The sequence below is a fragment of the Pezoporus flaviventris genome, unplaced genomic scaffold, assembly GCF_033815535.1.
Source record: "Pezoporus flaviventris isolate CSIRO_AGI_PZ_B2104156 unplaced genomic scaffold, CSIRO_AGI_Pfla_v1 ptg000004l, whole genome shotgun sequence".
Lineage (NCBI taxonomy): Eukaryota > Metazoa > Chordata > Aves > Psittaciformes > Psittacidae > Pezoporus > Pezoporus flaviventris.
In genome coordinates this window covers 1,711,330-1,738,812 of record NW_026892552.1, presented here as the reverse complement: position 1 = coordinate 1,738,812, position 27,483 = coordinate 1,711,330, and the positions used below count along the sequence as shown (strand labels likewise).

Sequence of the window (27,483 nt, the reverse complement as noted above, 5' to 3'; positions counted from 1 at the left end):
TGTCTGAAGGAACATCTGAAATACACCACAGAAATGGTTTTATGACACGAGACAGACTTTTACTGCCCACAAGTCCTGGGGTCTTTCATCAGACAGATGAGGAACGAAAGATTCAGGGCAACACATTGGGATCCTGTTCCAAGAGCCTCAGGGGCTGCAGCTGGCTGCCCACTGGAACAAAAGGATTGAAAAGGAGTTTCTTCTAAGGGACAAAGACCAGCCTGCCATCTCCTTGGTCACTGCAGCTCTGGGGCTGCTGCTCTCACCAGGAAAAAGCACGGAGGCTGGGCAGGAGCTTCCACCCCATGACCACATGGCAGCAAGCCTCTCTGGAGAAGCAGCCCTCTGAAGTCCTGGGCTTATAGCACTCACCCTTTTAAATCAAAGCTCTTGTTTTAGACCCAGCCTGGATCACTGAAACACAAGGGGTTCCCAACCACTCCCATCCTCCCATCCAGATTTCATCTTCTGCTGTTTGGCAAAAGGATCAAGTACTGAAATTTCTCTCTAAAGGCAGCATCAGTGGGATGGGGACACAACGCATCCCAGGAACTTGTCGAAGCTGGCTTACAGTATGAAGATGCTCAGCTGAGAGTACAGCTCCATGTCCTTGCTTCTTGCTACTTAAATTCTCACAGCCTCCTGGTGACATGGCAGTGCTATTTACAACAATGCAAGACACTCTCCCTTTAGCAACAGCTTCCCATGCTACTTTCTTCCTCCTTCCCACAAGGCATTTATGACTTTTATATATTTTCTCTTTTTTTTATAAAACTGGCAAAACTAGCAACTGTGTGATGGCTGGAACCACCAGTGCTGACTACTGCATATACAGCAGTGAGGATGTAACCTGCTACAAACACACAGTTCTTAGCCAGCAACTCAGACTTGGAAGTAGCCTGACTGGAGGCCCGGAGATGCTGAGCAGGCAAGAGGAACATGGGAAGTGCGTGAGAGCATGCAAAGTTCCGAGCTGCACTGCAGATCTGTCCTTGGTTAAACATCAGGCTCTTCAGGTCTGACATGCACAGTCCCAAGGGCCCCTACCTCAAGGGGAAGGAGAAGTACTTGTTCCCTGACTTGCAATGTATTTGCTCCCACTGGATACGCAGCAGGAGTGCCGAGTCCTCGAACCCGTCCACGATGTCCTGGAAACCAGATGGAGGAATTAGTACCAGGAGGATGGATCTGCCAGAGGACAGAGTCAGCAGCTCCCTCCCTCAACCAAGTTGGAGATGAGGCCGTTTGTGGCCAGAAGCCTCTGACTTCCCTCTGGAGGGTGACTTATCTTAATTGCCCCCAAAAGCAATACGAGTTCTTCCAACCCAGTGAAGTTTGTCTTGCTCAGTGAAGAAATCTCCTCTGCCCTTGTTTGAACACCAGCTCTGCTCTTCCCCTGTTCTCCATGCTGTGCGGGGCCATACCTGGAGCTCCTGCAGGCACTGCCCTTCCAGCCTCTCCGACAGGTCCCCAACGCACCAGGCCAAGCTGATGTGGAATGATGGGTCCTGAAAGCAAAACAGGGATTAGATCGTGAGGGGTGAAGGAGGCTCTGCTCAACGGATGGAACCATGGTGGGAGATCTGGTGTGATGCTGTCCTGCCTGGGACCACACAGGCAGGAGGATCCTGAGGCTGGGAGCCCCCTCTGCCAGCTCAACAGTTGCAGAGCTGATGTGCATGAGGTGAATTGAGTCCTGCACTCCCCCAGCCCAGTCTTTCTGTACACAGGTGGGCAAGGCTGATTCTCAGCCTCCCTGCAGTCAGCAACTGCACAGAGAACCTCCCATGGCCGGTCCCACAGTGGGTAGGTGGGTCACTTCCAAATAGTACACAAGAGACTCCTGCTCAGCTCTGGAGACAGAGAAATCAGGGTCTGGCCCTTCAAATTCCACAATCTGTCCTCAAAGCTAGTACCAAGCAAAAAGGCTAGACAGATGCCCCAAGAAATTGCCCAAGGAAGAGGCACAAGCATCACCGCAGTGCTCACCCCAAGCCTGTTTTATCCTAGGACAACCCTAATTCCATGCACAGCTGAGTGTCTGCTCTGGCCCTTTGCCACAGAGACATGATTCTCAAGAGGCCACTAGACAGTTAACATCCTTACTCACCTGCACAGGGCATGATACAGAAGTCAGAGACTTACAGAATAGAATTGTAGAATGGTTAGGGTTGGAAAGGACCTTAAAATCATCCAGTTCCAACCCCCTGCACCATGGGCAGGGATGCCTCACACTAGACCATGTTGTCCAAGGCTCTGTCCAACCTGGCCTTGAACATTGCTAGGGATGAAGCATTTACAACTTCTTTGGGCAATCCATTCCAGTGCCTCATCACTCTCACTGAACTTCCCCTGTTTAAGTTTGAACCCATTACCCCTTGTCCTGTCGCTGCAGTCCCTAATGAAGAGTCCCTCTCCACATCTTTGTAGGCCCCCTTCAGACACTGGAAGGCTGCTCTGAGGTTGCTATGACTTTCACTAGTCCTATTCTCAGCAAGATTATGTTCAGCGTGTGAGGTATGAAAAGCCCAGAGGAGACCATTTCAGTGTGTAACCTCCTTGTGCCTCTTTATTTGAGGTGAACATTTTAAGGGCCTCTCACACGGAACCAGCTGGCATGTTCAGAGCGGCAGGAAAGCATTGGAAGACACCTCACCTTGTAGAATGTGGGAAGGTCAAATTCCTCCAGAACTCTGTCTACCTCTGAGACCAGCTCCAGCAGCTGAAAATGCCCAGCAGTGACCTCCAAGCCAATAAAGGTCCTAGAAAAAGGCAAAGAGAGACAGCAAGCATGCTCTCATGCTGCAGGAAGCACAGCTGAAAGCATACTTAGCCCTGCGTTCTGACCAGGCAATTTCCCTACCCCCTAACAAAAGATAATATGAGGAATTCCAGGTTTAAGCGTTCAATGAAACTGACCACATTCTCAAGAAAAAAAGAAACAGAGATGTAGTGGCAGGGAGAAGAGGGACTGGATTATACACAGTACAGGCCTACTAGACTAATTCAGCACTGTTTGGGACACAAAAACTCACTTTACAGGCACAGGATGCATTCTATGGAAATTCCAGCAGGCCATGGGCCTGGGCAGCAGCTGCTGTCAAAAAGCAGAAGTTGCTGGAGGTGTTTTACAGTGGGAGAGGAAGCAGGCAATGGGACATGCCAAGCTGGAGAGATATCTCCTCAAGAGGACTCTCTGGATGATGCTTTCTAGACTCCAGGAGGGGAGGGGAGGACTAAGGATCCACTTCTTCATGCCCATGACTATCGTGAGCTGCCATTCCCACTAGATTCAGCAACTTCTCACAATTTAAACACCTTTGCTTTGACATTTAAACTACTTAATTGCATTCAGTCAGAATCAGGCTTCTGAGCTGACATCCACGAGAATTAGCATTGTCTGAGCCATTTCACTCCAGCTCTTGAAAGACCTGCACTACAATTTCACCACCAGCATTGCTACCAAAAGATGTGGCCCCAGCTCTGCCCACCCCAGGCTGCAGGTTCACCCACTGCTGATGTGACCAAAGGCTGGCAGAGAATCAGCACTGGAGCTAAATGTTTGTGCAAGTGGCTCGGGAACGGGTGAGACCTCTGGGGATGCAGTGATCCTGTACTGCCCTGTCACACGGCTCAGCCAAGTCACTGTGGGACAGGCAGGGTGATGCCTCCTATTCACCCAGCACCTTGCTCAGGCTCCTCCCCAGGCAGGCAGGGAGGGTGTGCTGCTACTCACTCACCTCGTCTTGTTCTGGTTGGTGTAAACCTTCACTTGGTCAGCTACACAAAAGAACCTGAAATAAGGAAGAACCTATTTCAGCTGGTAGAAGGGAAAAAAAAAAAAAGAGTGGAAAAAAAAAAAGGGAAGGAAAAGAAAAGGGTTGTGGGGTGGAGGGGATGAGAGAAAATAAGAGAAAAAAGAGAAAAAAGAAGAGGGGAAAGAGAGTGAAAAGAGAGGAGAGGAAGAAAAGGAGAAAGAGAGGGGGGAATTGGGGGAAAAAAAGAGAAGGAAAAAAAAGGAGAAAAGAGGGAAAAAGTGAGAAAAAAAAAGAGTTAAAGAGAAGAAGTGTGGAATAAAAGGGGGGGAAAGACATAGGGAAAAAAGGGGGGAGGGAAAAAGTGGGGAGAAGAAATGAGAAAAAACAAAAGTGGGAAAATGAGAAAAATGAAGGGGGGGGGGGGGGAAGAGAGAAAAAAAATCCTGTGGAGGGGACACGATTTCTAACGAGCATTGGAAAGATAAAGGCAAATGTGTGCCCCACTGGCACCGAATAGCTGAAGCCAGAACCTTCCTGGACTCGGACAAACTCCTCCGGTTTGCAGCTTTTCGGAGCCTCAGAAATGACCCTTGGGGCAGAGCACGGCACAGCACCGCCGCCGCCCGGAGAGGGCAGACGTGATTGTGCTGCCCGATCACGCTGAGAGCTCCGTAGGGATAAGCACCAGAGAAGCCTGCAGGTGCCGCTGCACCCAGAGGCCTGGGCGGAGGGGAGCGGCCCCCGAAGGCACGTACCTGTGGAAGGAGGCCAGGCGCGCCCTGAGGCCGCTCACGAAGGGCTGTATCCAGTGGTAACGCAGCACCACGCACTGCGAGAGGCTGAGGTGGAACTCCTCCATCGCCGACAGCGACGGGACGTGGTTACGGGCGCGGTACACCAGCAGTTCCAGCAGCTCCAGGAACTCCTCCCGCACCCTGTCTGCGGGCAGCGCGCTCACACACGGGCTGTCCCCGAGCCCACCACCACCCCTCCCCGAAGCTCCCGTCCTCGCCGGACACCGGCTGCCCCGCGGACTCGCGGGCCCGCCATCACCTACAGGGCAGATAGACATGGGTCGCCCAGTTGCCCCGCTCGTGCGGGAAGCTGCGGACGCGGCCGCCGTGCCGGGAACTGTCATCGGTAACGGCCTCCTCCGGCTCCAGATCGCCCGGCAGGTCCGCGGGCAGCGGCAGGCGGTGCCGCACAGCGCTGTAGGACGAGAAGGATGAAGGCCGCGCGTCCTCACCCGGCCCCGCTGGCTCCCACCGCCCTGGGCCCTTCCCGTTGCACTCACCCGGCCCTGGAAGACTCCTGTTCGCCGCCACCCCGGTGCCTCCCTTCCTCTTCCTCCTCCGAGCTGCTGTACTCCACCAGGGCGGCCCTCATGGCTCCGCCGAGCCTTTCCGGGCCGCTGCTGCCGGTGACCCCCTCTCCCAGTGCCGGTGCCCCGGTGCCGGCGGGGGCGCTGTTGTGGCCGCGGCCCAGCAGGGGGCAGCCTCCGCGGCTCGCCCCGCCTCCGCCTCCGCCGCCGCCGCGGCCGATCCGGCCCGCTGGGATCGCGCCCTCCCTCCGTCCGCAGCCGCCGCCCGCCCGCCTCCGGCACCGGCGCCCCGTTCCCTCCTTCCGTCCCTCCCTCCCGGCTCTCGTAGCCACGCCGGCGTGAGGCTTGGGCGGAGCGTGCAGGCCGCGGCCCCGCCGGTAGCGAGCAGGCTGCCAGGGGCCTCCCTCCCGTCGGAGGTTGGGGGCTTGGCCGCCGCCGCCGCCGCCCTTTGTGTGGGCCTCGCCGGGGCGGGCAAGAACCCCCTACCCCAGCCCAGCGTGGGGCTTCCAGCAGCGCAGCGGCGGGGCAGGCCGCAGGGCACCGTAAGCGCGCCGGTGCGCGCGCCGGCGGGGCCGCGGGAGCCGTCCCATGGGGAGAGGCGAGCTGCGGGACGGGCCTGGCCGCGGGCTGCAGCGGCCGCTGGCCTCCGAGCTCCCTGACCGCCCCCGCGGCCCCCGGGCCCGCCGCGCCGCTCCCTGAGGCGGCCTCGTCCTTGGCCCGCCGGTGGGAGGCGGGCGCGGGCAGCACCATGCAGGAGCAGGCCGTGCTGCGAGCTGCTGCTCCAGTTTGAAAGTACCTCTGCGCTCCCGTCTGCTCTCCTGGAATGGTAGTCGCTTCCCACCTCCCACGGAGGGATGACTTAGGCTCGGAGCTGGCGCTGGCTCGGGTACCCGTGCAGAACACTCGGTAAGCCAAGGTTGGTATTCCTCGTTCCCCCCCTCCTCCATGGGTCTGGGATGCTCCTGCCGTGGTTAACGTTGCCCGAGCGGGAGGGCTGCAGCCGGGCTGAAGCTCTGTATCCATCCCATCAAGCTCCGTGCTGGGGATTGCTGCTGCCAGCCCATGTCTGCAGGCAAGGTGAGCTATGTAGCAGAAAGAGCAGATCTTGGCGTTCTGGCAGGGTGGTGATGGGACCTTTGGGTGTTTTACTATCCAAAATTTTGCTGGCAGTCAAAATACTATTTTGCAAGTCCCTGTAGGCAGAAGCTCCCTAAGCTGTAGGTAACCATCCAATCTCAGTTGAGCACTGGGGAGGTGGGAAGTGGGTTTCTTTGGTCCTCGTTAGCGCTTGGTTTTAAACACAACAAACACCTTCCTAGAAGACCCAGGTTTTACTTAACCCTGGGTAGGGGCATGTGGGTTGACTCATTCCTGTCTGTGCTCTGATGGGGGTTAGGAACTCATGGCCCAGGCTGTTTCTTGCCAAAGCCTGGACCCTCTCTCTCTCTTGAGATGTGTTGCCTCTGCTGCTCACTGGTGGGTTTTACTCTTAAGTTTATACCAGGTTTTTCTGGACATCTCTAGAAAGACTGGAACTTTTTAGTGAGCTGTGATATTCTGCAGTAAGACCAGGCAGCAGCTCTGGTGTAGAATGTTCAGCTCCAGTGTACTTCTGTTCCATGTTTTGGTAGGAGGTTCAGCTGAGTTACTGCTTTAACAGTTCTTTTATCTTCACAGCAGGTTCTTTGCATGATACCTGTGGGTTCTGTGTTTTGTGGATAGGATAGCAGAGGTTCCTGCTCTTCCTAGTCCACAAGTGCTGCCCAGAAGGAGCAGAGGATATCTCTTACATACATCCCTTGGGTAATGTGCCCGATACCCAAGCGGCAGGAGGAGCAGAACTGCCTTACAGGGGTGTTTCAGCTGGGATGGGATCAGCTTGGGATCTGCCTTGATGTCTATAAAATCTGATCTGGTAGCTTCTTGATTGTACAGCATTTCGTGTACCTCAGCCTGGGCAGAGATGGGTGTTTCAGCCCATGCCCCCACTGGGGCCAGGGCATCCAGTGGATGACAGTAGCTGGGGTAGTGGCTTTGCTGACTTGAACCTGGGCAGCTGTGCTGCCTCTTGAGAGCCCATGTCTCAAACACATGCCTGGCTGTGTGTAGGCAGAGCCTGACCCTCCCTAGGTCCAGTCATCTTTAGCCCAGTGGTAAGGGGGGCTCTGGTTCTTGTCAGCTCCTCCAGACTGGCCTTCTGGCAGCTTTGCAGGGACACAGGAGAGTTTTCAAAGCGAACTGTGGGAGAAGGGTGACTGGAGTGTTGCCCATCTTTCTTCTAAGACCTGACACCAGCTGTCCTCTTCCTTGCAGAGAGAACTGTTCCCTGGGCTGCTTCCCTCACTCTTCCCAAATGTGAGCACATCACAGCCAGCGCAGAGAAGGACCTCCTCTTGTCTTGCTTCTGCCTCCTGTTCTTTTGTCAGAAAAAGCCAAACCAGATCAGTCCACAAAGAACTTGAGCTGATCTGAGGAGGAGGCTCTGGAGTTTCAGTCAGTGCTTCCCAGGATCCTGCTGTTGGCTGGATTTTCTGTCCTTGACTTCAGCAGATCGGCTACGGGGAATCAGGATCTTGGTACTTTCAATTCTTGTTTTCACTTGAACCTTCTCCACCAAGAAGCTGAAGCTGTCCCTGCTGAAATCCCGTGTTTTTCCCCAAGCATGTCAGAAAGCTGGCAGCAGCAACAGCAGCAACCACCACAGCCACCACAGCAGCACCACGCTGGGGCAGCCGCTCTCACAGAGCACTCCATCCCGCCCAGCACTGACAGCTCCCTGGGCTGTGCTGTCTACGGCATACTGCTCCAGCCAGACCCCGGTCTGCAGCACCCCCAGCACGCCTCCCTCCAGGTTGGAGACCTGTCCCACAAATGTGGGGTGTGTGGCCATGACCTCACTCACCTCTCCAACCCCCATGAGCACCAGTGCTTGCCAGGCCATGATCGCTCTTTCCAGTGTACCCAGTGCCTGAAGGTCTTCCACCAGGCCACTGACCTTCTCGAACACCAGTGCATCCAGGTGGAGCAGAAGCCCTTTGTGTGTGGTGTCTGCAAGATGGGCTTCTCCCTCCTGACCTCACTGGCGCAGCACCACAACGTCCACAACAGCAACGCCATGAAGTGCTCTATCTGTGAGAAAACCTACAAGCCCCCTGAGGCAGAGCATCTGCAGCCTCTTGACACCTCAGAGAAGCCCTACAGCTGCTCCATCTGTCAGAAAACCTTCAAGCACCTCTCAGAGCTGTCCCGGCATGAGCGCATCCACACGGGTGAGAAGCCCTACAAGTGCACGCTGTGCGACAAGAGCTTCAGCCAGTCATCCCACCTGGTGCACCACAAGCGGACGCACAGCTCAGAGCGGCCCTACAAGTGCACGGTGTGCGAGAAGACCTTCAAGCACCGCTCCCACCTGGTGCGTCACATGTACGCGCACTCTGGGGAGCACCTCTTCAAGTGCAACATCTGCGAGTTGCACTTCAAGGAGTCGTCAGAGCTGCTGCAGCACCCCTGCACACCCAGCGGGGAGCGACCCTTCCGCTGCAGTGAGTGTCAGAAGGCTTTCAAGCGCCCATCTGACCTGCGGCAGCATGAGCGCACGCACAGCGAGGAGCGGCCCTTCAAGTGTGACCTGTGCCAGATGAGCTTCAAGCAGCAGTACGCGCTGATGCGCCACCGCCGCACGCACAAGGCTGAGGAACCCTTCAAGTGCAACCTGTGTGAGAAGGGCTTTGTGCAGCCCTCGCACTTGGTGTACCACCAGCATGTGCATGGCATAGAAAACCTCTTCAAGTGCAACGTGTGCCAGAAGGGCTTCAACCAGTCCTCGGAGCTGCTGCGGCACAAGTGTGTGCAGAACGCAGAGCGTCCATTCAAGTGTGGCATATGCAACAAGTCCTACAAGCGGGCCTCAGCGTTGCAGAAGCACCAGCTGGCCCACTGCTCCGAGAAGCCCCTCAAGTGCACGCTCTGTGAGAGACGTTTCTTCTCCTCCTCCGAGTTCGTGCAGCACTGCTGCGACCCGGCCCGTGAGAAACCCCTCAAGTGCCCTGACTGTGACAAGCGGTTCAAGTACGCCTCGGACCTGCAGCGCCACCGGCGTGTGCACACCGGTGAGAAGCCCTACAAGTGCCCCTCCTGTGAGAAGGCCTTCAAGCAGCGTGAGCACCTCAACAAGCACCATAGTGTGCATGCCCGGGAGCAGCAGTACAAGTGCATGTGGTGCGGGGAGCGGTTCCTGGACTTGGGCCTGCTGCAGGAGCACAGTGTCCAGCACACAACTGAGGGCGCCTACCAGGTGGCTGCCTGCTTGTCATGAGCCTCCTGCCCCTTGGTGGCTTGCAGCTTGCATGTGATGCTCCAGAGCCTCAGCCTCCCCCTTCCCTCTTCTTGGTTGTAAACAGAGTTTGGGGGTAGAGAGGTAGGGAGGTCAGGCAGGTAAACTTTCCTCTGGCCTCTGTGGTTGCTACACCACTTGTTTTACAGGGGCGATGGACGATGTGAAAAGCTCAAAGGGGTGGAGAGGAAAGGAGGGAGGTGGGGAGCCTGTAGTTGCCTAGTTCATGCTGTACCTGCAGTTCCAGTGCTGGGATCTGAGCTGTGGGCACCAGCCTTTCGCATGCAGCCTTTTTTCAGTCCTCTGCCTGACGGTGCTGGTCCATAGGGCTGGGTGACTCCTCGTGAGAGGGCTTAGGAGAAGGGCAGAGAGAGCTCAGCGAGGAAGTAGCAGGTTTCTGCTTCTGGGATCTTCCATATTTCTTGGTCCAAGATCAGTTGCAAGGACTGCTACAGTTTGTTAGTGTTGACTGCCTTGACCTCCCCTGCTCTCCCTCTTTCTAGAGTGTAGAAAGGGAAAAGCCATGGGGCCACATAGCTCCAAAAAGCACTTTGGCATTGCTGCTTTTGCAGTCATTGGCTATCACACCCTGCAAGGGTCCTGGATGAGCCTGCCCATCCCTGCCAGCAGCATGGGGAGGAGTAGCAAGCGCTGTGCCTCTACTGGCAAATGTGGCAAGGAGGGTCTCCCTGCCCTGCTCATGACTGAGAGCCTGCTTCTGGAGGGACCCAGCTCTCCTGCCAAAACTCCCTCCCAGCCTCTGGGCCCCTTTGCACTGCTTAGGCTGTTAGCATCCCCCCAGGGGCATCAGGCAAAGAGCCCTTCTGGCAGTTGTAACAGTAAAGGTTGAGAGAACACTACTAATAACCTACAGTTTGAGAAGTGTCAACCTTGCCAACAGGAACCCGTGCTGCCAGGAGCTTGGTGGCTGATTTGCTGGAGGGAACCAAAGCAAGCCAGGGGCATCCATCCTGGCCTGCAGGCTGGGCTCTAGAGGAAGGGGAAGGTCAGCAGTGGGCAAAGGAGTGCATTTTTCCCCTCTTGTGGGAGTCCTGTTTTACCCCTTTACTCTATCTTTACCTCTTCTGTATTTTTCAGGTTTTGCACAGTTCTTGTAAACATCACTTACAAATAAATTTCCCCTAGCAAAGTTGATGCAGCCTCAGGTGTTTTCCTCTGCAGGAATTTGCTGGCTTCTCATGACCGAGGGACCTGTTACATGCCAGTTAGATGCCTTGGAGATTGAAGGTGTGCTCACTAGGTTGCCCATCAGCCTTTCCCTCTCTGTCTTTGGAGACATTAAGATGTTAAACATCCATCTGCAGGGATACTCACCCACTTGCTGTATGTGGTCGTGGACAGCCTGCTGTAGCTGACCTTGTGCAAGCAGATTGGACAAGATGGTTCCCCAAGGTCCCTGCCAGCCTCAGCTCTTCTGTGCTGTTTGTTGGCCGTTGTGTGAGGCAGGAATGTTGTGATGAGTGGTAATTAGTAAGCAGTAGCCAGTAACTTGCCCTTGTGCTGCACAGGTGATGAGAACAAGGTTAATAAATATTGTCCACAGCAAATACAGGAAGATGAACCTTGTAGAGGCCTGGGCAGCACCTGCTTTGCTGGTTGGGGACTACTCATATAAAAGGTGGAGAAGGACTTTTGTTTCAAGGATGGTGAGGAGGCATGAGGACAATTCAGTGATAGGTCTGACTCTGGGGCTCAGTCTTCATGTGCAGCTTTAAGTGGGTTAAAGCAGACCTTGCTCTGTGCTGCCCAAGGAAGAGGGACCGATGGTTATCTTCATGCTGCCTCAAAGATGTAGAACTTCCTACCGAGTTTTCTGTCCGTGTTTCTATTTCTTTTTTTCTTGTTTTGCCTTTTTTTTTTCTTTTTAAGCAGTTTGTTAATACTCATTAAAAATACTGTATAGTTTAACTTGATGTCATACTGGATCTTTTAAACAACAACAAAAAAAGTGATACCTTGTTTTTTTAAAGATCTCTTTGGTTCTAAATAGCTGGTTTTTGCTGTTTAATATGTAGCAAGTTCAGTGTATGCTTTACTGTAGGAGAAAAAATTAGTCCAAGGAAGGCTAATCCTGTCTTTGCAGAAGGGCTTGATGGTGACCAAGGGTGTTTGCACGGGACCAGGGCCAGCTGGGGAGCCTGACACCCACCTGAGCCCTCGCTCTGCTCCTGCCCAAGCTCCACATGCCTGCCACAGTTCCCACAAAGCCAGGGGTTCTGCAGTAGCCAGGATCATTGCCCAGAGCTGGAGCTTGCAGAGAAGCTCATCTTTAGTAGGAGCAAGGTGTGAAATGGAGGCTGCTGAAGCCCCCAGGGGCTTTTGTGGCTTTATTTTTTTCTGGGGTGGCTGCTGGCTAGAGGGGAGGGGCTTGGAGGAATTGTTGGCATGGCCCCTTTGTGGCTGTTCCCTGCTCTCTTCCTTCCCCAGGGCTCCAGTGGCTGCTGGAGTGGCTGGACAGCCTGAGGTGCTTGGGGCGGAGGAGGGTGGCAGTGTGCCCCAAGCACAGCTCTGCGCCTTTTGCTGGCCACAGAGCTGGTGGATCCCGTACCCTTTATACCCCTGGGCATAGGGACTGTTGTGGTCTGTTTGTTTTTCTCAAGCTGCACAGCTGGGAAGGCCTTTGGTGCCCAGCTAGGAGCTCCAGCTCTGCTTAGGATGTGGGGCCCCATACCTGGGAGAGAAGAGGTGCTGTGGGGACCTTGGTGGGGACAAGTGCAGGTCATCGGTGGCTGTGAGCTGGTGCTTCTAGGTTCATGAACATCTTGGTGCAGCATTAAAGCATCATTAAGTAGGACTGGCTGTGATGACTCCCTTGTCTGCTGCACAAATCCAGTTGAAGCTCATGTTGACGTCTGCTGCCAGACGCTGGTACTGGCTGGTGGAGGACCTATGTGGAGTAGGCTGCCAAGTGGCCACCAAGAGCCTCAGGGGTGTTTTTACAGGGAAATTGTCTAGTTGGAAGCAGCAGGTTGATCTCTGCTCATGTGTCTTTGGGTCCTGTTTTGTCCCAAGAGAAGATGGAAATGGCCAGAGGCATGTGGGTGTCAGGAGTGTGGCGCTGGGTGGGGAAGCAGGGACTGGCCAGGCACCCACCACCAAGGGCTCTGCTAACTGCTGGTGTTTCCTTTTCAAACCAGAGAGCAGTTGTGGCCAAAGCCTGTTGTGAGTAAAACATGTTTCTACTCTACACGTGTTGCACTTTCCTTCTGACATTTCTTTCAAGAGACTTTCAGGCTTCTTCATGCTGCCTCCACTTGGCCTCTGGCATCACTCACTGCTGCACAGCACCCAAGAGGGTCACCGTGCTGGAGCTGGTGTTGCATGTGTCTTCAAGACCTGGTGACCACACCTGAGGATGCTCTGTAGGGCAGCTCGAGCACAGGATGCTGCTGGGGAGATGCTGGGCAGGGTTCAGCTGACCAGAGGCTGTGTGGATGTTGTTGGGAGATAAGCCCAGCTCTGTAGGGCTGCTGTTACTCTGTCTTCCTGGGTCCAGGAAGAAGGTAGACTGTTACCTGGGCTTTTTGCTGATCTTCACTTCCTCTTAGCCTACCCTACAGATTGCCTTTAGCTATGTATCAGCCCCTTCCCCTCCACAGCTCTTTTGTTTATACTTTTGTAATGTAAGATCTTCTTGGCTTCTTCACCCTTTGTTCAACTCTTTATTTGCAAGCAGCAGTTTGGTTTTCATCTTTTTTTTTTTCATTTTGATTATGAGGTCTCTTCCCCCTTTCGCACCCCATGTTCCCTTTGTCCTGCCCCAAATTCCTCTCCCAGGTTGAGATCCAGGTGATGCCAAACCATGATAATAAGGTCAGGTGCTAGGACCGTAGTCTTGCTGAAATGCAGTAGGTGCTTCTGGTCCTTTCCCCCATGAGGCTGTCCATCCCACTGGGCACAGGCTATCCCTTTGGCTTAGCAGGTTGGCTTGGCCACATCGTGTCCATGGTGCAGCTCTTCTCTGGTGAGTGAGTCTGAGCCAGAGCAGGCCTGTAGGAAACAAGTGCTGAGGTGAGAGCAGCCATTTCCATGGTGGGTCCCTTTGTCACTTCTCCAGGGCTGGGCATTAAGTCAGTGAAGGGCTGTCAGACATCTCTGGGGAGAAGTCATGGCCTTGGTTGGGGGGGGAGTGTTGGATCACTCAGTTCCCTTGGGAATGCCTGCTGAGCAGCTGTGGGCATCAGGCAGGTGGATGAACTGAGTTGGCTGTGGTGTGGGCACCTCTAGGACCACAGGTATCCTAGGTGGCCCTGACAGCTCTCTGGGACCGGATGCCATCCCTGCCATCTGGGTGGGAAGACATGCACACTCTGCTCTTGGGGCCCATAAGTGGAGGGCGAGGGGGAAAACATCCTCTCACAGTAGTCTGGGACCACGTATGGGTGCTCCAGCCTGGCTGAGCACTGGTAGGAGGGAGGAGAGCACTTTCTACACTTCCCTTGAGTATTTACCATCAAATCAAGGCTGCAGACAGAGACCAGCTAGTAATATTAAGCTAAAAACCCACTTGTTCAGAGTTCGACTGTTCCTCCCTTGCGTGGCAAGTTCACCTGTGGAAGGTTCCTGCACACATGATGCTGAGATGCAGTAATGGCTGCTGCAAGGGCTGGGGCCAGCAGCTGCCTCTGCTGCTTTCTGGGCATGAAGGAGCTGTTGTTACAGCATGTCCTGGGTGCTCGGTGGGAGAGCAGCACAGCAGGAGGGAGCTGGACCACTGGCTTATTTCCATATCCTCTGGGCCATGGATCTGAGGGATTCCATGACTGTGAGGTTTTCGGTTATCCTGACCTGTGCTCACGCCTCTGGCAGAGTTCCCTGGGGCCATGGGGAGTTGTGGCCAAGGATGCTGAGGTTTGTGTAGCTTGCAGTGCCTTTAACACTGCTCTCCATGGGTTTCTAAGATGATACTCCCTGTATGTGTGTATATATATTGTATTAACACATCCTTCTCTTCTGTGTGAGTGTCAAATGGGTTTGCTTTACTAATAAATTTATAGTTATTTATACATTCCTGTGGATGTGTAAGATTTCTGGAGCAGAGCCTCCTCTGTCTTCATGTTCTGTCTGGCTCTGCTTTATATATTTATTTTTTTCCCATATTTTCTTTCTTACTTTCCCCTGAACTTTTCTGATGGAGAAATGATTGTTCATCCACTTAGTAACCAAAACTTGAGACACTGGGTATAGGTAGACATCTGGGGCTGAAAGCAAAAGCAAGCAGAGTCTGCAGTATGGTTTTCATAGAATCCCAGATTGGGTTGGGTGGGAAGGAAGGGACCTTAAAGCTCATCCAGTTCCAAACCCCTGCCACAGGCAGGGACCCCTTCCACTAGAGCAGGTTTTGCCCCTTGCTAGGGGTGGACAGTTCTCCTCTGAGGCAAAGCTGGGGCTTCAGGGCAGAAACACGCAGGATTCTGTCCACCAGGAGCACCTGTTCAGGAGGCAGAAGCTGATGCATCTTGTGCTCCAAGAACTCCAGCCCCTCACCTGGCCATTTTAGCTTTCCCAGACAGTTTTCTGGCATCCTGTGGTAACAAGAGACCTGCAGACAACTTGACTTGCTCCATCCCACACCCAGGTGAGATGTGTGTTTGGATCACCGAAAAAATGCTTCTAGCTGAAGGTTTGGAATGGGAAACCAAGGCAAGAGTGGGGACAGTGCTCTGGCTGAGTCCTGCAGCTGGGAGTTGGCATGGCATCCCTTCATGCTGCCTTGTCCATTCAGAGCTCCTTCAATTAAAGTGCAGAGGTGCTCTGGACGAGGAAGAGAAGGGATGTCCCCCTCTTTGGGAGAGGGTAGGACCCCTTCCCCTCTTGCAGACACTGATCCCGGGTCACCTGTCCCTCTTGGCAGCTGTGCTGAGCCCTCGGAGGGCATTAGTACCACAGAGCAGGATGGTGCCTGGTGGCAGAGTCATAGAATCCCAGCCTAGTCTGGGTTGGAAGGGACTTTAAAGCTCATCCAGTTCCAACCCCCTGCCACGGGCAGGAACACCTTCCACTAGACCAGGTTGCTCCAAGCCCCGTCCAACCTGGCCTTGAACACTGCCAGGGATGGGGCAACCACAGCTTCTCTGGGCAGCCTGTGCCAGGGCCTCACCACCCTTACAGTGCCTCACCCTCTTGCTTATATCTAACCTGAACTTCCCCTGTTGAAGTTTAAACTAAACACAGCCTTCTCTTCTCCAGGCTGAGCAGCACCAACTTCCTCAGCCAGTCTTAAAACGGGAGGTGCTCCAGCTACTGATCATCCTTGTGGCCCCTCTGTACTTGCTCAAACAGCTCCATGTCCTTCTTAAAAGAAAGGATGTTATGTTTCCCAGCTGCCCTAATTTCTTACTCCCAGCTGGATGATTTCTATGGGAAGATGAAGAGTTGAACAGCAGCTGATAGTCCCAAGCCAGTGCCTGTATTTGAACCTTGTGGTTTGAGGAAACACTCTGTATCCTCAGGGTAGGCAAGCAAAAGACATCAGCACCACCACCTGCTATGCACAGGCTTTTAATGTCTCATCTTTGATTTCCCTGAATCACAGCAAAGCAGGTAATCCTTGCACATGCTAGAGCCCAGGCTCTGGCTCAGGGAGGACCAGGAGCTTCTGGTGGGAGCAGCATCCTCTCAGCACTGGCCCTTTAAGATCTGGTTCCTTTTCCAGAAGACCTTACTTACCTACTTGGTATCTTTTTTCCATGTAGTTACTGTAATCGGTCCCTTCTGCCTTACCCCACCAATGTGAAAGCCAAGGATGAAAATGAAAGGCAGCAAAAGTGAGTGGAAAATAGTTTGGCAAACATGCCAGGAGAGCTGGCAGTATTGCCCAGGTAAGCAGCAGAACCTTCCCCTTGTTCTCCAGGTATTCCTCTCGGGTATTCACTTGCATCTTTGCTCTTGGAGGGGATGCAGGTTTTTTTGAACCCCTTACTGCAGGATTTCATAAGCCTGAGCCTGCAGAAGTTAACTTGAAGCGGCCTATGTGTTGCTTTGCTCTTTTAGGCAGCACTGTCTTCTCAGGTGGAACCTCCACAGCACCCTGCAAGGTGGAACCTGGGCCAGGCTGTGCCGTGAGGGCTTCTGGGTTGATCTTGTGTCACTTGCATCACTGGTCCTGCAAGAGGGGCAGCAAGTCCATTTAACACCATGCCTGTCCAGGAGTCTTTGATGCTGCCCAGGAGCTTGCATGTGGTGCTTTCAGGGCCAGCCCAGCCAGCTCCCTTCACAGGTGGGTTTTTTCACGGTGATACGGGGTTTTCAAGGCATTCCACAGCAGCCCCAGTGTCCTACTTGTTAGAGCTGAGGCTCCCGTGCCTCCCCCAGTGCTGGTGTGGGATCAGCGTCCATCCCGCAGTGCAGAGCAGAGGGTTTGCCCCCAGCCTGGAGGTGGGCAACTGGGGCAGCTAAAGTTGCTGACGAATTAAACTCTGCCAGCCCTAGACTGGGGTCTGAGTCTACCATTCAGGAGAGTGAGGAGGGGGAAACTGTGTGGATCCAAGCTGCCTGGCCTAGCATAAGAGCCCTGTGTTCATCTTCTGGCCACCATGGGGTTTGCTGCCGATTCCTGCCGGGCAGGAGCAGCTCTGCTGGCCAGAGCCATGGGGAGCAAAGTTCAGGGAGCTGAGGCTGGGTGATGGCTTTGGGAGCCACGAGGCTTGGGAGAACACAGCATGCACCTTTGATCTGTGTTTCTGCTGGAAAAGTCAGTGTTCAATGCTGACCTATAAGCAGTCATCACTCTGCTTCGGAGTGAGCAGTATTTTAAGAATACAGTGGTGCCTTTCAGACTGCTTCCCCAGGCCTGAGAGGTGGGGAATGAGGTGCAAAGTGCCTGGACCTCTGCTGTGTGCTTCAGTTTCCCTAGCTGTGAATCAGAGCTGCAGAGGTGCCAGGCTGGGGCCAGGCAGGAAGGTGATCTGTTGCTCACTAGGATGGGGACTCCAGCTGTGCTGAGGAAGGAGGAATCAGGTCAGGGGGCTCTGGCCAGCCTGCGGCTGGATGTTGAGCAGAAAAGCTGTGCCAGAACCAGGATTCCAGGGTATGACCGTGGCTGGGATTAGGGCAATGGGAAAGGCTGGCAGTCAGCAGGGCTGGAGGTAAACGGATCAAGCAGCAATTGGCAGGCTCAGCAAGCGGAGGCTTAGCTCAGCCTGGCGCTTCTACCTCCTGCCACCATGCTGGGGTTAGTGCAGAGCAGCGAGTTCAGCATCCTGGGGCACATCACCCTTGCATCACCCCACAGAGTTTCAGCAGCCTCACTGCAGCTCATCTGTGCATGCCTGCATGCAGCTGGCCCTGGGCGAGGTGGCAGTGTCCCCACAGCACTGATGGGCTTGCACTGAGCTGGAGAGTGTCTGAGGTAGGTTTTGTGGCTCCAGCAATGTGGAGGATGCTCAAACCTGCTTGAATTTTGGCTTTTCTTTGCACTATCCTTCACTGAAGCCAGGCTGGCTGCTGGGAGCTGGGGCATTCAAGACAGCTGCGTGCTAGTAATCCCATTTGCAGGGAGTGCTGAGCTAATCCTCGCAGAGCCCTGAGAGGATTGGGGTGGGCTTGGGGGGTCAGCAGTGAGCTGCAGTGGCCAAGGAGCCTGTAGACCCCAACAGTGGCTTCCCGGGAGGCAGCAGCAAGTGAGTGGGGTAAGTGACAATGATGGAGGTGAGGGACATGGCTGGGGTTTCTGCAGGGTCACACATCACAGTGGGGTCAGTGCTCTGAAATGGAACTGGAGGATGAGCTGTGGCAGGGAGATGGGTCTGTGGGGAATGATGCTGTGAGGGTGATGGAGTGGGGTAAATGTGGATGGGTTTGATCTGCTACCGGAGGGGAGGGAAAGGCCATGGTACTCCCTGCTCCGAGTGAGGATGGCAGGTCTACGTGCTGCTTGTGCTGGTGACTAAAGCCCTTCACCCATGGAGCTGTACGCAGGCAGTGGCATGTGCCAGTGCCCGCAACACGGGGTATTGCGTGTGGCTGCTGCTCTTCAGTGCCAGCACAGACAAATTCTAGCTGCTCATTCCTGTTTCTTCCAGCAATTAGTTTTCTGGGGACCCACAAATGTTCCTGCCCCTCTGTTGGGGTGTGCCAGAGGAACAGCACCAGTCCCCCACTTTCCTCCCCAGGCCAATGACAAGCTTAAGCCTCAGGCTTTTACAGCTGCACAACTTTATGTTGAGAGAAGGGGGTTTTCTCTGCACTTGTTTGGGCTTCTCTGGGATCTGTGAAGGTCCCAAAACATAGATAGAAGTGCTGCTGTGCCACGTGTCACTGCTGGGTTTTCTTTGCAGTTCCTAGGACAGCTCCTTGATCCCTTGTACCCGGTGAGAGGTAAAAGGCAAGTTGTTAATTGATTTCTGGTCATCAGCCTTCCTGGGAGGTGTTTTACAGCCACCCTGCTCTGGTGATGTGGGGGTCTCTGGTAGAGCTGAGCCTGCCCGTGCTGTGCCAGGGGCTAGAGGTGCCACATGAGGCAATGCTTTGGATGCATCCCTACCCAGCTCCAGGCCCTGCACAAGGTGGGGGCAAGCAAAGAGCTGTACATCAGCTCATACATCATACATGAGCCTGGGAACAACAGCTCATTAGGATTTCAAATGCCAGGCTTTGGGAAGCCCCCAGTGAAACACCTCAAGGGATCTGAAGGTTTTCTGCATGCCTGAAATGCTGAGTGAGGGGTTAATGCAAAAAGCCAAGCACTGAGCAGCTTCCAGCCATCAGCCTGCTGGGTATGTGGGACTGGCATCATGTGTTAACCCGGGATGAAAACTCCCATGCAGTCTCGTGGCTGTAGATGGAGCTCAGGGACCTGCTTTCTCTTGCCCTTCACTGGCATCTCCTATGGGCAGCAGTGTGGAGGCAGCCCAAGAATGTTCCTGAGCCACTTACTGAGTAGAGTGGCATGATTCTGGGAGGCATTTTGGGCTAAGCATGGCTTTTGGAGGGGCAGCAGCAGCAAACATCCCCTATTTCAGCCAGTCAGAGTCCTGTACCCAATATGCAGCATCACTCTGCTCACTCATGCTGCATCCCAGACCAGAGCTGCATGGAGAAGAGGTGCAGGAGACCCAGAAAGGCCAAGCAAGCAGAGCTTGGACAGCTGAAACCCTGCTCTGCAGCATCTTAGTTTTACCTACCACATCAACACCACAGCAGCCCCAGCACTGTAGCTGGCTGCCCCTCCTGCTCTTTTCCTGCCCCAGCAGCCACCATGTCTCTGGGCCATGGCTGAAAGGTGAGAAGCAGAGTTGATGCACATATTGGAACTTGCTCCTAAACAAATTCTGCTCGAATTACTGTTGCTTTTCATCCTTCAAATGAAAGAAGGGGAGCATGGAGGACCCTGAGCAGAGCATCACTCTTTCTGTGATCAGCTGCGGCTTCATGAGCACTTCTTGTGTGACGCCAGCTGTGGAGGGCTGTGGAAAAACAACCCTAAGTGAACGGTTACATTTAGGAACAGCCTGTGAGATTAAGATTGAGCGTACGTTTTTTTCACAGTAGCGGTGAGGGATCAAGGTTGAATCATAGACTCACAGACTGGTTTGGGTTAGAAAGGACCTTGAAGATCATACAGTTCTACCCCCTGTCACGAGCAGGGAAACATTCCACTAGAGGAGATTGTTCCAAGCTCCATCCAACCTGGCCTTGAACACTGCCAGGGATGGGGCAGCCACAGCTTCTCTGGGCAACCTGTGCCAGGGCCTCACCACCCTCACAGGGAAGAACTTCTTCCTTTTATCCAACCTAAATCTCCCCTGTTTCATTTTAAACCCATCACCCCTTGTTCTAGTCACTGCAGTCCCAACTTTCTCAGCCTGTCTTCATATAGAAGTTGCTGCAGGCCCTGATCATCCTTGTGGCATCCTCTGGGCTTGTTCCAATAGCTTCATGTCCTTCTTACATTGAGGACACCAGAACTGCACACAGTACTCCAAATGGGGTCTCACAGAGCAGAGTAGAGGGGCAGGATCACCACCTTCGACCTGCTGGTCACGCTTCTTTTGATGCAGGTCTGGCTGTACTGCAGTGCCACCTTTCCCAAGCAGGACTTGCAGACTGCTGCTGGCCTCTCACTGCTGGAAACCCCTCCTTGCTGCCCAGCAGGATGCTGAGCTGGATCGAGCGGGTGGTGCCCCAGCCCCCAGTTGCTCATCTGGTGGAGGAGATCCCTCCAACTCCAGCTCCAGAGCAGGACCTGGAGCCACCTAAGGTAAGTGGGGATCCAAGTCTGGGATGTAGCAGGCATCCTGTGGGCATGGTGGAGAGATGCCTGGTGCTTCTGCAGCATCCACAGAAGGGATGAGGGCCAGGATGCATCCCCACTCTGCAGCAGAAAGTATGGGGAGTCCCTGAGGTTTGCAGCTACCTTTGACCAGGGGACACTGTCTCCTTTCCTTTTTTTCTGATACCTTCTGCCTTTCACCTTGAAGGCACCAACAGGGAAGGCTGATGGCCCCAGGAATGCTGCTGACTGCGCACGCACTGAAGGTAAGGCCCCATGCAGGGGAACACGGTGGTTTGGGCAGGGGATCAGCATTCCTTTGCTGGATGGATCCCTCCTGGCTGGCATCCCAGGGGCTGCTGGAATGGTGATGAGAGCTTTCATTTTGTTTTTTTTTCCTGCTGCCATTAAGAAATGGACAAGAAGGTGGGATTTGCAGTCCCTGAGGACCAAGGCTCTGTATTTGAGAGGTACTGCCATTGCATCCTCCAGTGTGCAGCATGGCTTGCTTGGGATTTTGCTTTCAGTTTTGGGGCTGGATGCCTGGGATGAAGGTTCTCAGCCTGACTTGCCCCTTCCCTGGCAGCATGGGGAGCAATGTGCTGTCCTGGCTCTCCCAGGGACTGGAGAAGGTGATTCCCCAGCCAGTCCCAGCCCCAGGGACACTGCAGGCAGTTGGGAAGAGCTTCGAGACAAGCATTGATGTTCCTGATCAGGTAGGTGACAGATCCAGGCAACTGTCTGGCATATTGGGGCTTCTAGCTCTTTTTACCTTTTCTTCTTCTTATTTCTCCTTCCCATCACTCTCTAATGCTAACTGGGAGCATTAAACCTGCCCTGCGTGGCCTTCATCCCTTTTGGGATGAGCCCACCTTGGCTGCCAGGGGATGATGGTCTGTTTGGCTTTTCAGACAGAGGTCCAGATCCTCAAGGACGAGGAAGAGGAAGCTCTGGGTAAGGAGAGTCAAGAGCCTGCAGTTTGCAGCATCCCAGGTGCCATTCTGGGGCTCCCACATCCCACCTCCCCAGTCAGTGATGCTGACACTACTGTCCCCTTGCGCCAGCTGATGGGGAAACCAGCAGCTCCTGGCACTGCAGGTCCTGGCTCTCCCCTGTGCCCATGGCACTGCTCTCCTTGCAGAGATAATCCCCTTCGATCCGGAAGATGACAAGCTGGATGACTGTGAGCCGGATCCTGGCTCGGATTCTGCCACCACGGAGTGGTGGGTCCCTGGGCTGGCTGTTGGGGGAATGCAGGGGGTGCATGGGATGAGCTCCCCAACCATGGCTGCTCTCCCCTCTGGCAGGGCAGGAGTGCGGGTGCTCAACTGGCTGGTGCAGGGCTTTGAGAGGATGGTGCCACAGCCAGAGGTGCTGAAGAAGCTGGAGGTGAGCACTGCACAGTGCAGGAGGCTGCGGGGCTGCTGGGCAGATGTGACAGTGGAGTGGGCTTCCTGTCTTCATCCCACATGCCGTGGATGGGACCCTGGAGAAGAAAACCCATGGGAAATTGAGCAGAGCAAAAAAGAGGCCTTGGGGTTCATCCTGCTGCTCCTCAGCCTGACTGCATCCAGGGAGACCCTCCATTTGGGACCTGCTGGTACCAGTAGTCAGGTGTCTGGGCTTAATGGTCTTTGTCAAGGAAATGGGGACAAAAGTACAGTGGAGGGTGTGTGGGGCTGTGCACATGGGTCCCCTTGGGGTAGGGGACATGCCCACCCAGGGTGATGTGGGGCCACATCCAGCTCTTTGCCATGTCCATTGGTCCCTCTCTCCCTCTACAGCCGGAGCTGAAGGAGCAGAAGTGTGAAGCAGCAGAGGGAGGTGAGTTCCCTGGGTGCCCTTTCAGAGGATATACTCTGGAACCTGGGTGCGGGCCGGCACTGTCCCTGTAGTTGCCCTGTCCATGTGCCCCAGGGGAGGGCACACCAGGTCCCAGCATCACAGCGCTACCCCTACACCACTTCTGTCCCCAAACCCCATGTCCTCATTCCAGGCTGGATCCCTGGGGGAGAAGCTCTCAGGGAGGTCCCCCAAGCCTGTCCTTCCATGGGAGAGGTGACCCTTCCTCACCTGCTCCCCTTCCCCAATGATTTATGACTGCTGCATTGCCTGTCCCCCTTCTCCTTCCCAATAAACCTGAGCAGGCACAAAAGGAACTAAACCCCAGGCAAAGCCAAAGAGCAACGATCCAGCCACCCAGAGCACCCTGGCAGCAGTGGAGCCAGCAGTGGCTGAGACGCAGCCCGAGCCAGTGGCCACCCTTGTCCCTTGGTCCCTGGCTGGAGATGGCAACAGGTAACTGCAGCAGCAGCTTCTGTGTGGATACCTGGCCAGCGGGACAGTGCTGTGGGAGCAGAGGTTCCAGCAGCTGGGTCTAACTGTGGTTTCTGGTCACCAGGGTGTTTGCCTGGTTGGTCCAGGGGCTGGAGAAGGTGATGCCTCAGCCAGTGACAAGGGAGAAGCAGGAGGCACAGGTATAGAATCATAGAATAGTTAGGGTTGGAAAGGACCTTAAGATCATCCAGTTCTAACCCCCCTGCCATGGGCAGGGACACCTCACACTCAACCATGTCACCCAAGGCTCTGTCCAACCTGGCCTTGAACACCACCAGAGATGGAGCATTCACAACTTCCCTGGGCAACCCATTCCAGTGCCTCACCACCCTAACAGGAAAGAATTTCTTCCTTAGATCCAATCTAAATTTCCCCTGTTTAAGTTTTAACCCGTTACCCCTTGTCCTGTCACTACAGTCCCTAATGAAGAGTCCCTCCCCAGCATCCCTATAGCCCCCCTTTAGATACTGGAAGGCTGCTATGAGGTCTCCACACAGCCTTCTCTTCTCCAGGCTGAACAGCCTGGGCTGGATAGGCAGAGGGCATGTGAACACCATGTCCCCAGCAGGAAAGGTGTCCCCTGCCATACACATGCCAGTAGATCAGTGCAGGGACCTGATGTGGTTTGGGCTGTCCCATAGCTCATTCAAGAAAACAAATCCCCACAACCCGCTTAGTTAATGAAAACCAGGATTTGGCTTCTCAGCAGCAAAAGCTCCCACAGTTTGTGCTTTCTTTACTGTTTCCTTGCCTTCCCGTGCAGCACTGGGTGGTGCCCATGTTCTGGCACCTCACTGGGTTGCAGTCCAGCTCTAAGGAGAAGCCGGGGCTTTGCATGCTATCCTTTCCTTCCTTTGCACCAAGGCAAGCTCACTGATGTGCTCCTACCATTTCCCATCATGTGTGAGGATGCTTGTCCCCATGGCCAAGCTAACCAACGTGCACCAAGAAATCATATGGGATATTTAGCATAAAATGCCCATGTTTACTTAAAATGGGGTGTTTAGAGAAAAAAAAAAATGGAGTTATTGAAACCCAAAATTCTCATATTTCCCTTTTCCTCCTGGCAGGGAATGGATGCAGCAACTCTGAGTCCCGTGGAAGAAAGTAAGTGATTGCTCTACTCCACTGTGCTGCTTTGCTTGCTGAGGTTATTGTGAAGGTTATTGTCCTGCAGTCTACTATGGCTGCCATTTCAGGGGCCCAGAGATCCCTGAAATCCCCCCAGGAATCCATAAGGAGCTGTTGCTGCTTGAGAAGTGGGATCAAATCCAGGGTTGTGGCTCAGGCTTGGCAAAACTCAGGCTGTGGGAGTCTCTGAGTGCAGCATCCCTAGTGCTTGGGCCCCAGGTTTTGAGGCTAGTGCTGATATCAATGTCTGTCCTCAAGATGTGCTGGAAGATGATTGCTAAACTGCTGGGATTTGATCAAAGCATTATAGGGAAATTCAAACCTGCTGCCTTCATCACTCCCTTTGGCATGGCTGTTGTACTGGAGGGTGTTTGCCAAGCCTGTGATGACTAAGGAGATAATTTGTGAAAACAATATCCTGTGATTAGTGCTGTTGGATGTGAGTCTGCACAGTGTAGGAAAACATTGTAGGGTTCTCACTGCTACTTGCCTGCAAGCAGTGGGGATTGAGCGCAGGTTCTGCAGGCAGATGGGGCTGGCTCTCCACACCAGCTGCCTTGTGGGATGCTGGGAGAAGCAGGAGACATGGCTGCCACCAGGAATGCACAGGGCAAGGGAGATGTCCCACACGCCTGTACAAGTGCTGCCAGGGAATCTATGTTTGGCTGGGCTGTGGGAGCTGCCGGTGAGAGCAGGGACCTGCCATGGCAGAAAGAGGCTGTGCATCCCCCCAGGGATATGTCATGAAGTGGATCCCACCGAGGCAGCAGCTGCTTGGTGGAATCTCATGTGGGACATCCTGCGGGAAGGCATTTGTCCATGTATCTGTACAAACTGGAGACCAGAGCATTACCTAGGGAAGAGGCAAAGCCAGTGGGCATATGAGGGCAGTCACGTCTGTGTGCAGCTGGCTGTTTTTCAGCTCCCTTTGGTGCTTTGAGGCATCTTGATGTGCCCGAGGAAGGGAGAGATTTGGTCAGCCGGAGATCTGCCCAAACTGCCAGCAAGCTCATTAATGTTTTCCTTCTCCTTTTGTTTCAGGGGGCAAAGGGGCTTAGTGCCTCTGAAACAAATGGAAAATGAAGACCATGGCCAGCCAGCCCTTCCCACAACCCATTGAGACCAACTCGAGGAGAGAGTGCAGCTGGGGAGGAAAAGCAAAGGGCAATCAGCAAATGGTCTCTAGCTCTTTCCCAGCCAGGGTGTCAGGACCGGAGGCTGGTCAGGGATGCTAGATGTGTGTCCCTGGTCCTAGGACTGTCCCATCTTCCCTCCCTCTTGGCTCTGGGAACCAGAGCTATTGTTTTTGCAGGATGATGTATATGAGACTGGAGCTATAGTTTATAGGAAGGTAGAAATGCACCACTTGGAGGCAGAAAGCCTCTTGCTGCAGCTTCCTAGCACTCCTGGTCCTCTCACTACCCCGTAGACCTCCAGCTGAAGCTCACAGGTTTCTTTTAGTTGATGGCTGCCTCTGATGTATCACATCATAAAGCTCTTTAAGCTCTCATCAGCCTCTTACTGCTTTTCTTCCATTAACTAGCTGTTTTCTCCCAGTGAGTGGAAAGGGCTCTGGTTTGCAGCCACCAGTGTAGGTGGGTGAGGTTAATCTTCAGGTGTGTAGGTAGGGTTAAAAACCTTTTCCTGAGCTCTCCTTGTAGGAGAACTTACCCCAGACTGTCCTTACCCTCAACTACAGGTGCTTCTGAAGCTCACAGCTCCCCAGATGCAGCATTAACCAAAGCAGCAAGAATGTTCTGGCATGGGAAGGGATCCCCGGGGCTGCTGGCAGCCCAGAGATGTGCAGGGCCTCTGGGCTGGATGGGGTGAGAGTCCTATACCCCAGGGTTTTAGTAAAGACCTTAGACTCACAGAATGGTGTTTGGGTTGGAGGATCCAGTTCCAACTCCCTGCCACAGGCAGGGACACCTCCCACTAGACCAGGTTGCTCCAAGCCCCATCCAGCCTGGCCTTGAACACTGCCAGGGATGGGGCAGCCACAGCTTCTCTGGGCAACCTGTGCCAGGGCCTCAGCACCCTCACAGGGAAGAGCTTCTGTCTAAGAGCTCATCTCAATCTCCCCTCTGTCAGGCTAAAGCCTTTCCCCCTTGTCCTGTTCCTTCAAAGCTTAGTAAAAAGTTTTCTCCATCTTTTGTATAATCCCCCTATTTACACTGAAAGGCCACAATAAGGTTTCCCACCATCTCTTTGCATCTCTAAGCAGCTGTAACAATGAGCCAACAACCAACCTGAGATCCATCCTATGTGTTTATAATGAACCCTGCTGATATCAGGCTATCAGTGTTTGCTCCATTTTCATATAATGTCTCCAAAGTTATGGCATGTTTTGAAAGTCATCTCCCTGACTGCTGTGCCGTGTTTTAATTAATGGGGATCTAGAGGGAACAGGCTGAAGGCAGCATAGGCACTGTAGGGTGGGTAAATGCAGTGCAGCGCCAGCCATAGGTGTGTTTCCTACCTTTCTCTAGTTGAATTTGTGTATTTGCTACGAGCTTCACTGTGTATATGTAAGTTTTGTTCTCAGGCAGACCTCAAAATAAACTGGTTTTACAGTAAGCGATGTGCTTCCTCCTCTTGTCTCTTTGCTGTGTGCCTGATGTGGTAGCAGGGGTACCCCTGGGACATGTAGAGGGCTCGTCATGTGTCAGGCCTGGGCTCTTCCCTTTGCAGCCTCTCCAGTAACATGCCAGGGACTGGGGCTGCACAGGTCTGTGTGAACTGAGAGGTGTTTCAGTCCTGGCATGTGCCAGCATCTCATGGTTGAGGAGGGAAAACATGGGATCTGCCCTGGTTCTACCACTGGGCTCTTGAAAATGCACTGCTCACTTCATCACCTGCCTTCCCCCATTCCTTTTTCAGTACACATTGTCCCTGAGGAACCCAAGGAGACAGACCTCATCCTAGAAGAGATTGATGGTGGCTGGAGTAATGAAGCCATGTGCGAGATGATGGCCTGGGATGCCGAGGCTGAGATGGTGGCAGATACTCCTTCCCTTCTCCCCATACAGGAGGAACCTCAGGAAGATGAAAATAGGTAGGAAGGCAAAGGGAGAGGCTGTTGATGGGCAGCTGTACATGCTTTCTGACCACCAGCATCATGGCCATGGGAGGGGATGAGCATATCCCTGGGTATCCCTCCTTGCCAGTACTGGTGGTGGAGCTCACAGCAGGCAGCTGAGGTGCCTGTTTCCAAAGACAGGGGCATCAGAAGGACCCAAAAGGTGTTTCAACAAATGGCCTTTCCTTCTGGTGCTGAGATTTGGGTTGGGGCAGGCAGTGACAGAGCTGGGAATGCGATGCTTCACTTTGCGCGGCAGAGGACAGCTAAAGGATGCTCTTAAAATCATAG

The 27,483-nt window shown here is 53.9% G+C and overlaps 4 protein-coding genes across 5 annotated transcripts in view; 2 read left to right on the top strand and 2 right to left on the bottom strand.

Annotated features, from left to right (window-relative positions):
• Positions 1–605: 605 nt before the first annotated feature.
• On the bottom strand, positions 606–5,213 carry USB1 (U6 snRNA biogenesis phosphodiesterase 1). The gene is made up of 7 exons (XM_061445472.1): positions 5,053–5,213; positions 4,816–4,967; positions 4,514–4,697; positions 3,741–3,794; positions 2,657–2,762; positions 1,425–1,508; positions 606–1,148 (listed from the first exon to the last, which is right to left on the bottom strand). The coding sequence occupies exons 1-7, from the start codon at positions 5,142–5,144 to the stop codon at positions 1,044–1,046; spliced, it is 777 nt and encodes a 258-aa protein (XP_061301456.1). The 5' UTR covers positions 5,145–5,213; the 3' UTR covers positions 606–1,043.
• A 295-nt stretch (positions 5,214–5,508) lies between these two features.
• Positions 5,509–7,017, bottom strand: LOC133265104 (uncharacterized; the record flags this gene model as incomplete). The annotated part of the gene is made up of 2 exons (XM_061445308.1): positions 6,930–7,017; positions 5,509–6,227 (listed from the first exon to the last, which is right to left on the bottom strand). Coding segments are annotated over exons 1-2 (807 nt in total), but the record flags the coding sequence as incomplete, so codon positions are not given.
• ZNF319 (zinc finger protein 319) lies at positions 5,856–11,341 on the top strand. Of its 2 annotated transcripts, none has more exons than XM_061445468.1 (2): positions 5,856–5,985; positions 7,393–11,341. In XM_061445468.1, exon 2 carries the CDS (start codon positions 7,742–7,744, stop codon positions 9,392–9,394), a length of 1,653 nt encoding a protein of 550 aa, XP_061301452.1. In that variant the 5' UTR covers positions 5,856–5,985; positions 7,393–7,741; the 3' UTR covers positions 9,395–11,341. The 2 variants fall into 2 exon arrangements, with proteins under 2 accessions (XP_061301452.1, XP_061301451.1); XM_061445467.1 differs by having other exon boundaries at positions 5,863–5,995.
• Positions 11,342–20,484: 9,143 nt separating this feature from the next.
• The window catches only part of CNGB1 (cyclic nucleotide gated channel subunit beta 1), a 28,969-nt gene continuing 21,970 nt past the window's right edge, over positions 20,485–27,483 (top strand). The window contains exons 1-12 of the mRNA XM_061445307.1: positions 20,485–20,633; positions 20,854–21,045; positions 21,116–21,361; positions 21,557–21,599; positions 21,787–21,868; positions 21,953–22,034; positions 22,430–22,469; positions 22,793–22,943; positions 23,047–23,122; positions 24,053–24,089; positions 24,160–24,241; positions 26,860–27,168. Coding sequence (XP_061301291.1) covers positions 20,529–20,633; positions 20,854–21,045; positions 21,116–21,361; positions 21,557–21,599; positions 21,787–21,868; positions 21,953–22,034; positions 22,430–22,469; positions 22,793–22,943; positions 23,047–23,122; positions 24,053–24,089; positions 24,160–24,241; positions 26,860–27,168 — 1,445 coding nt within the window. The 5' untranslated portion in view covers positions 20,485–20,528. The remainder of the gene's footprint in view (positions 20,634–20,853; positions 21,046–21,115; positions 21,362–21,556; positions 21,600–21,786; positions 21,869–21,952; positions 22,035–22,429; positions 22,470–22,792; positions 22,944–23,046; positions 23,123–24,052; positions 24,090–24,159; positions 24,242–26,859; positions 27,169–27,483) is intronic.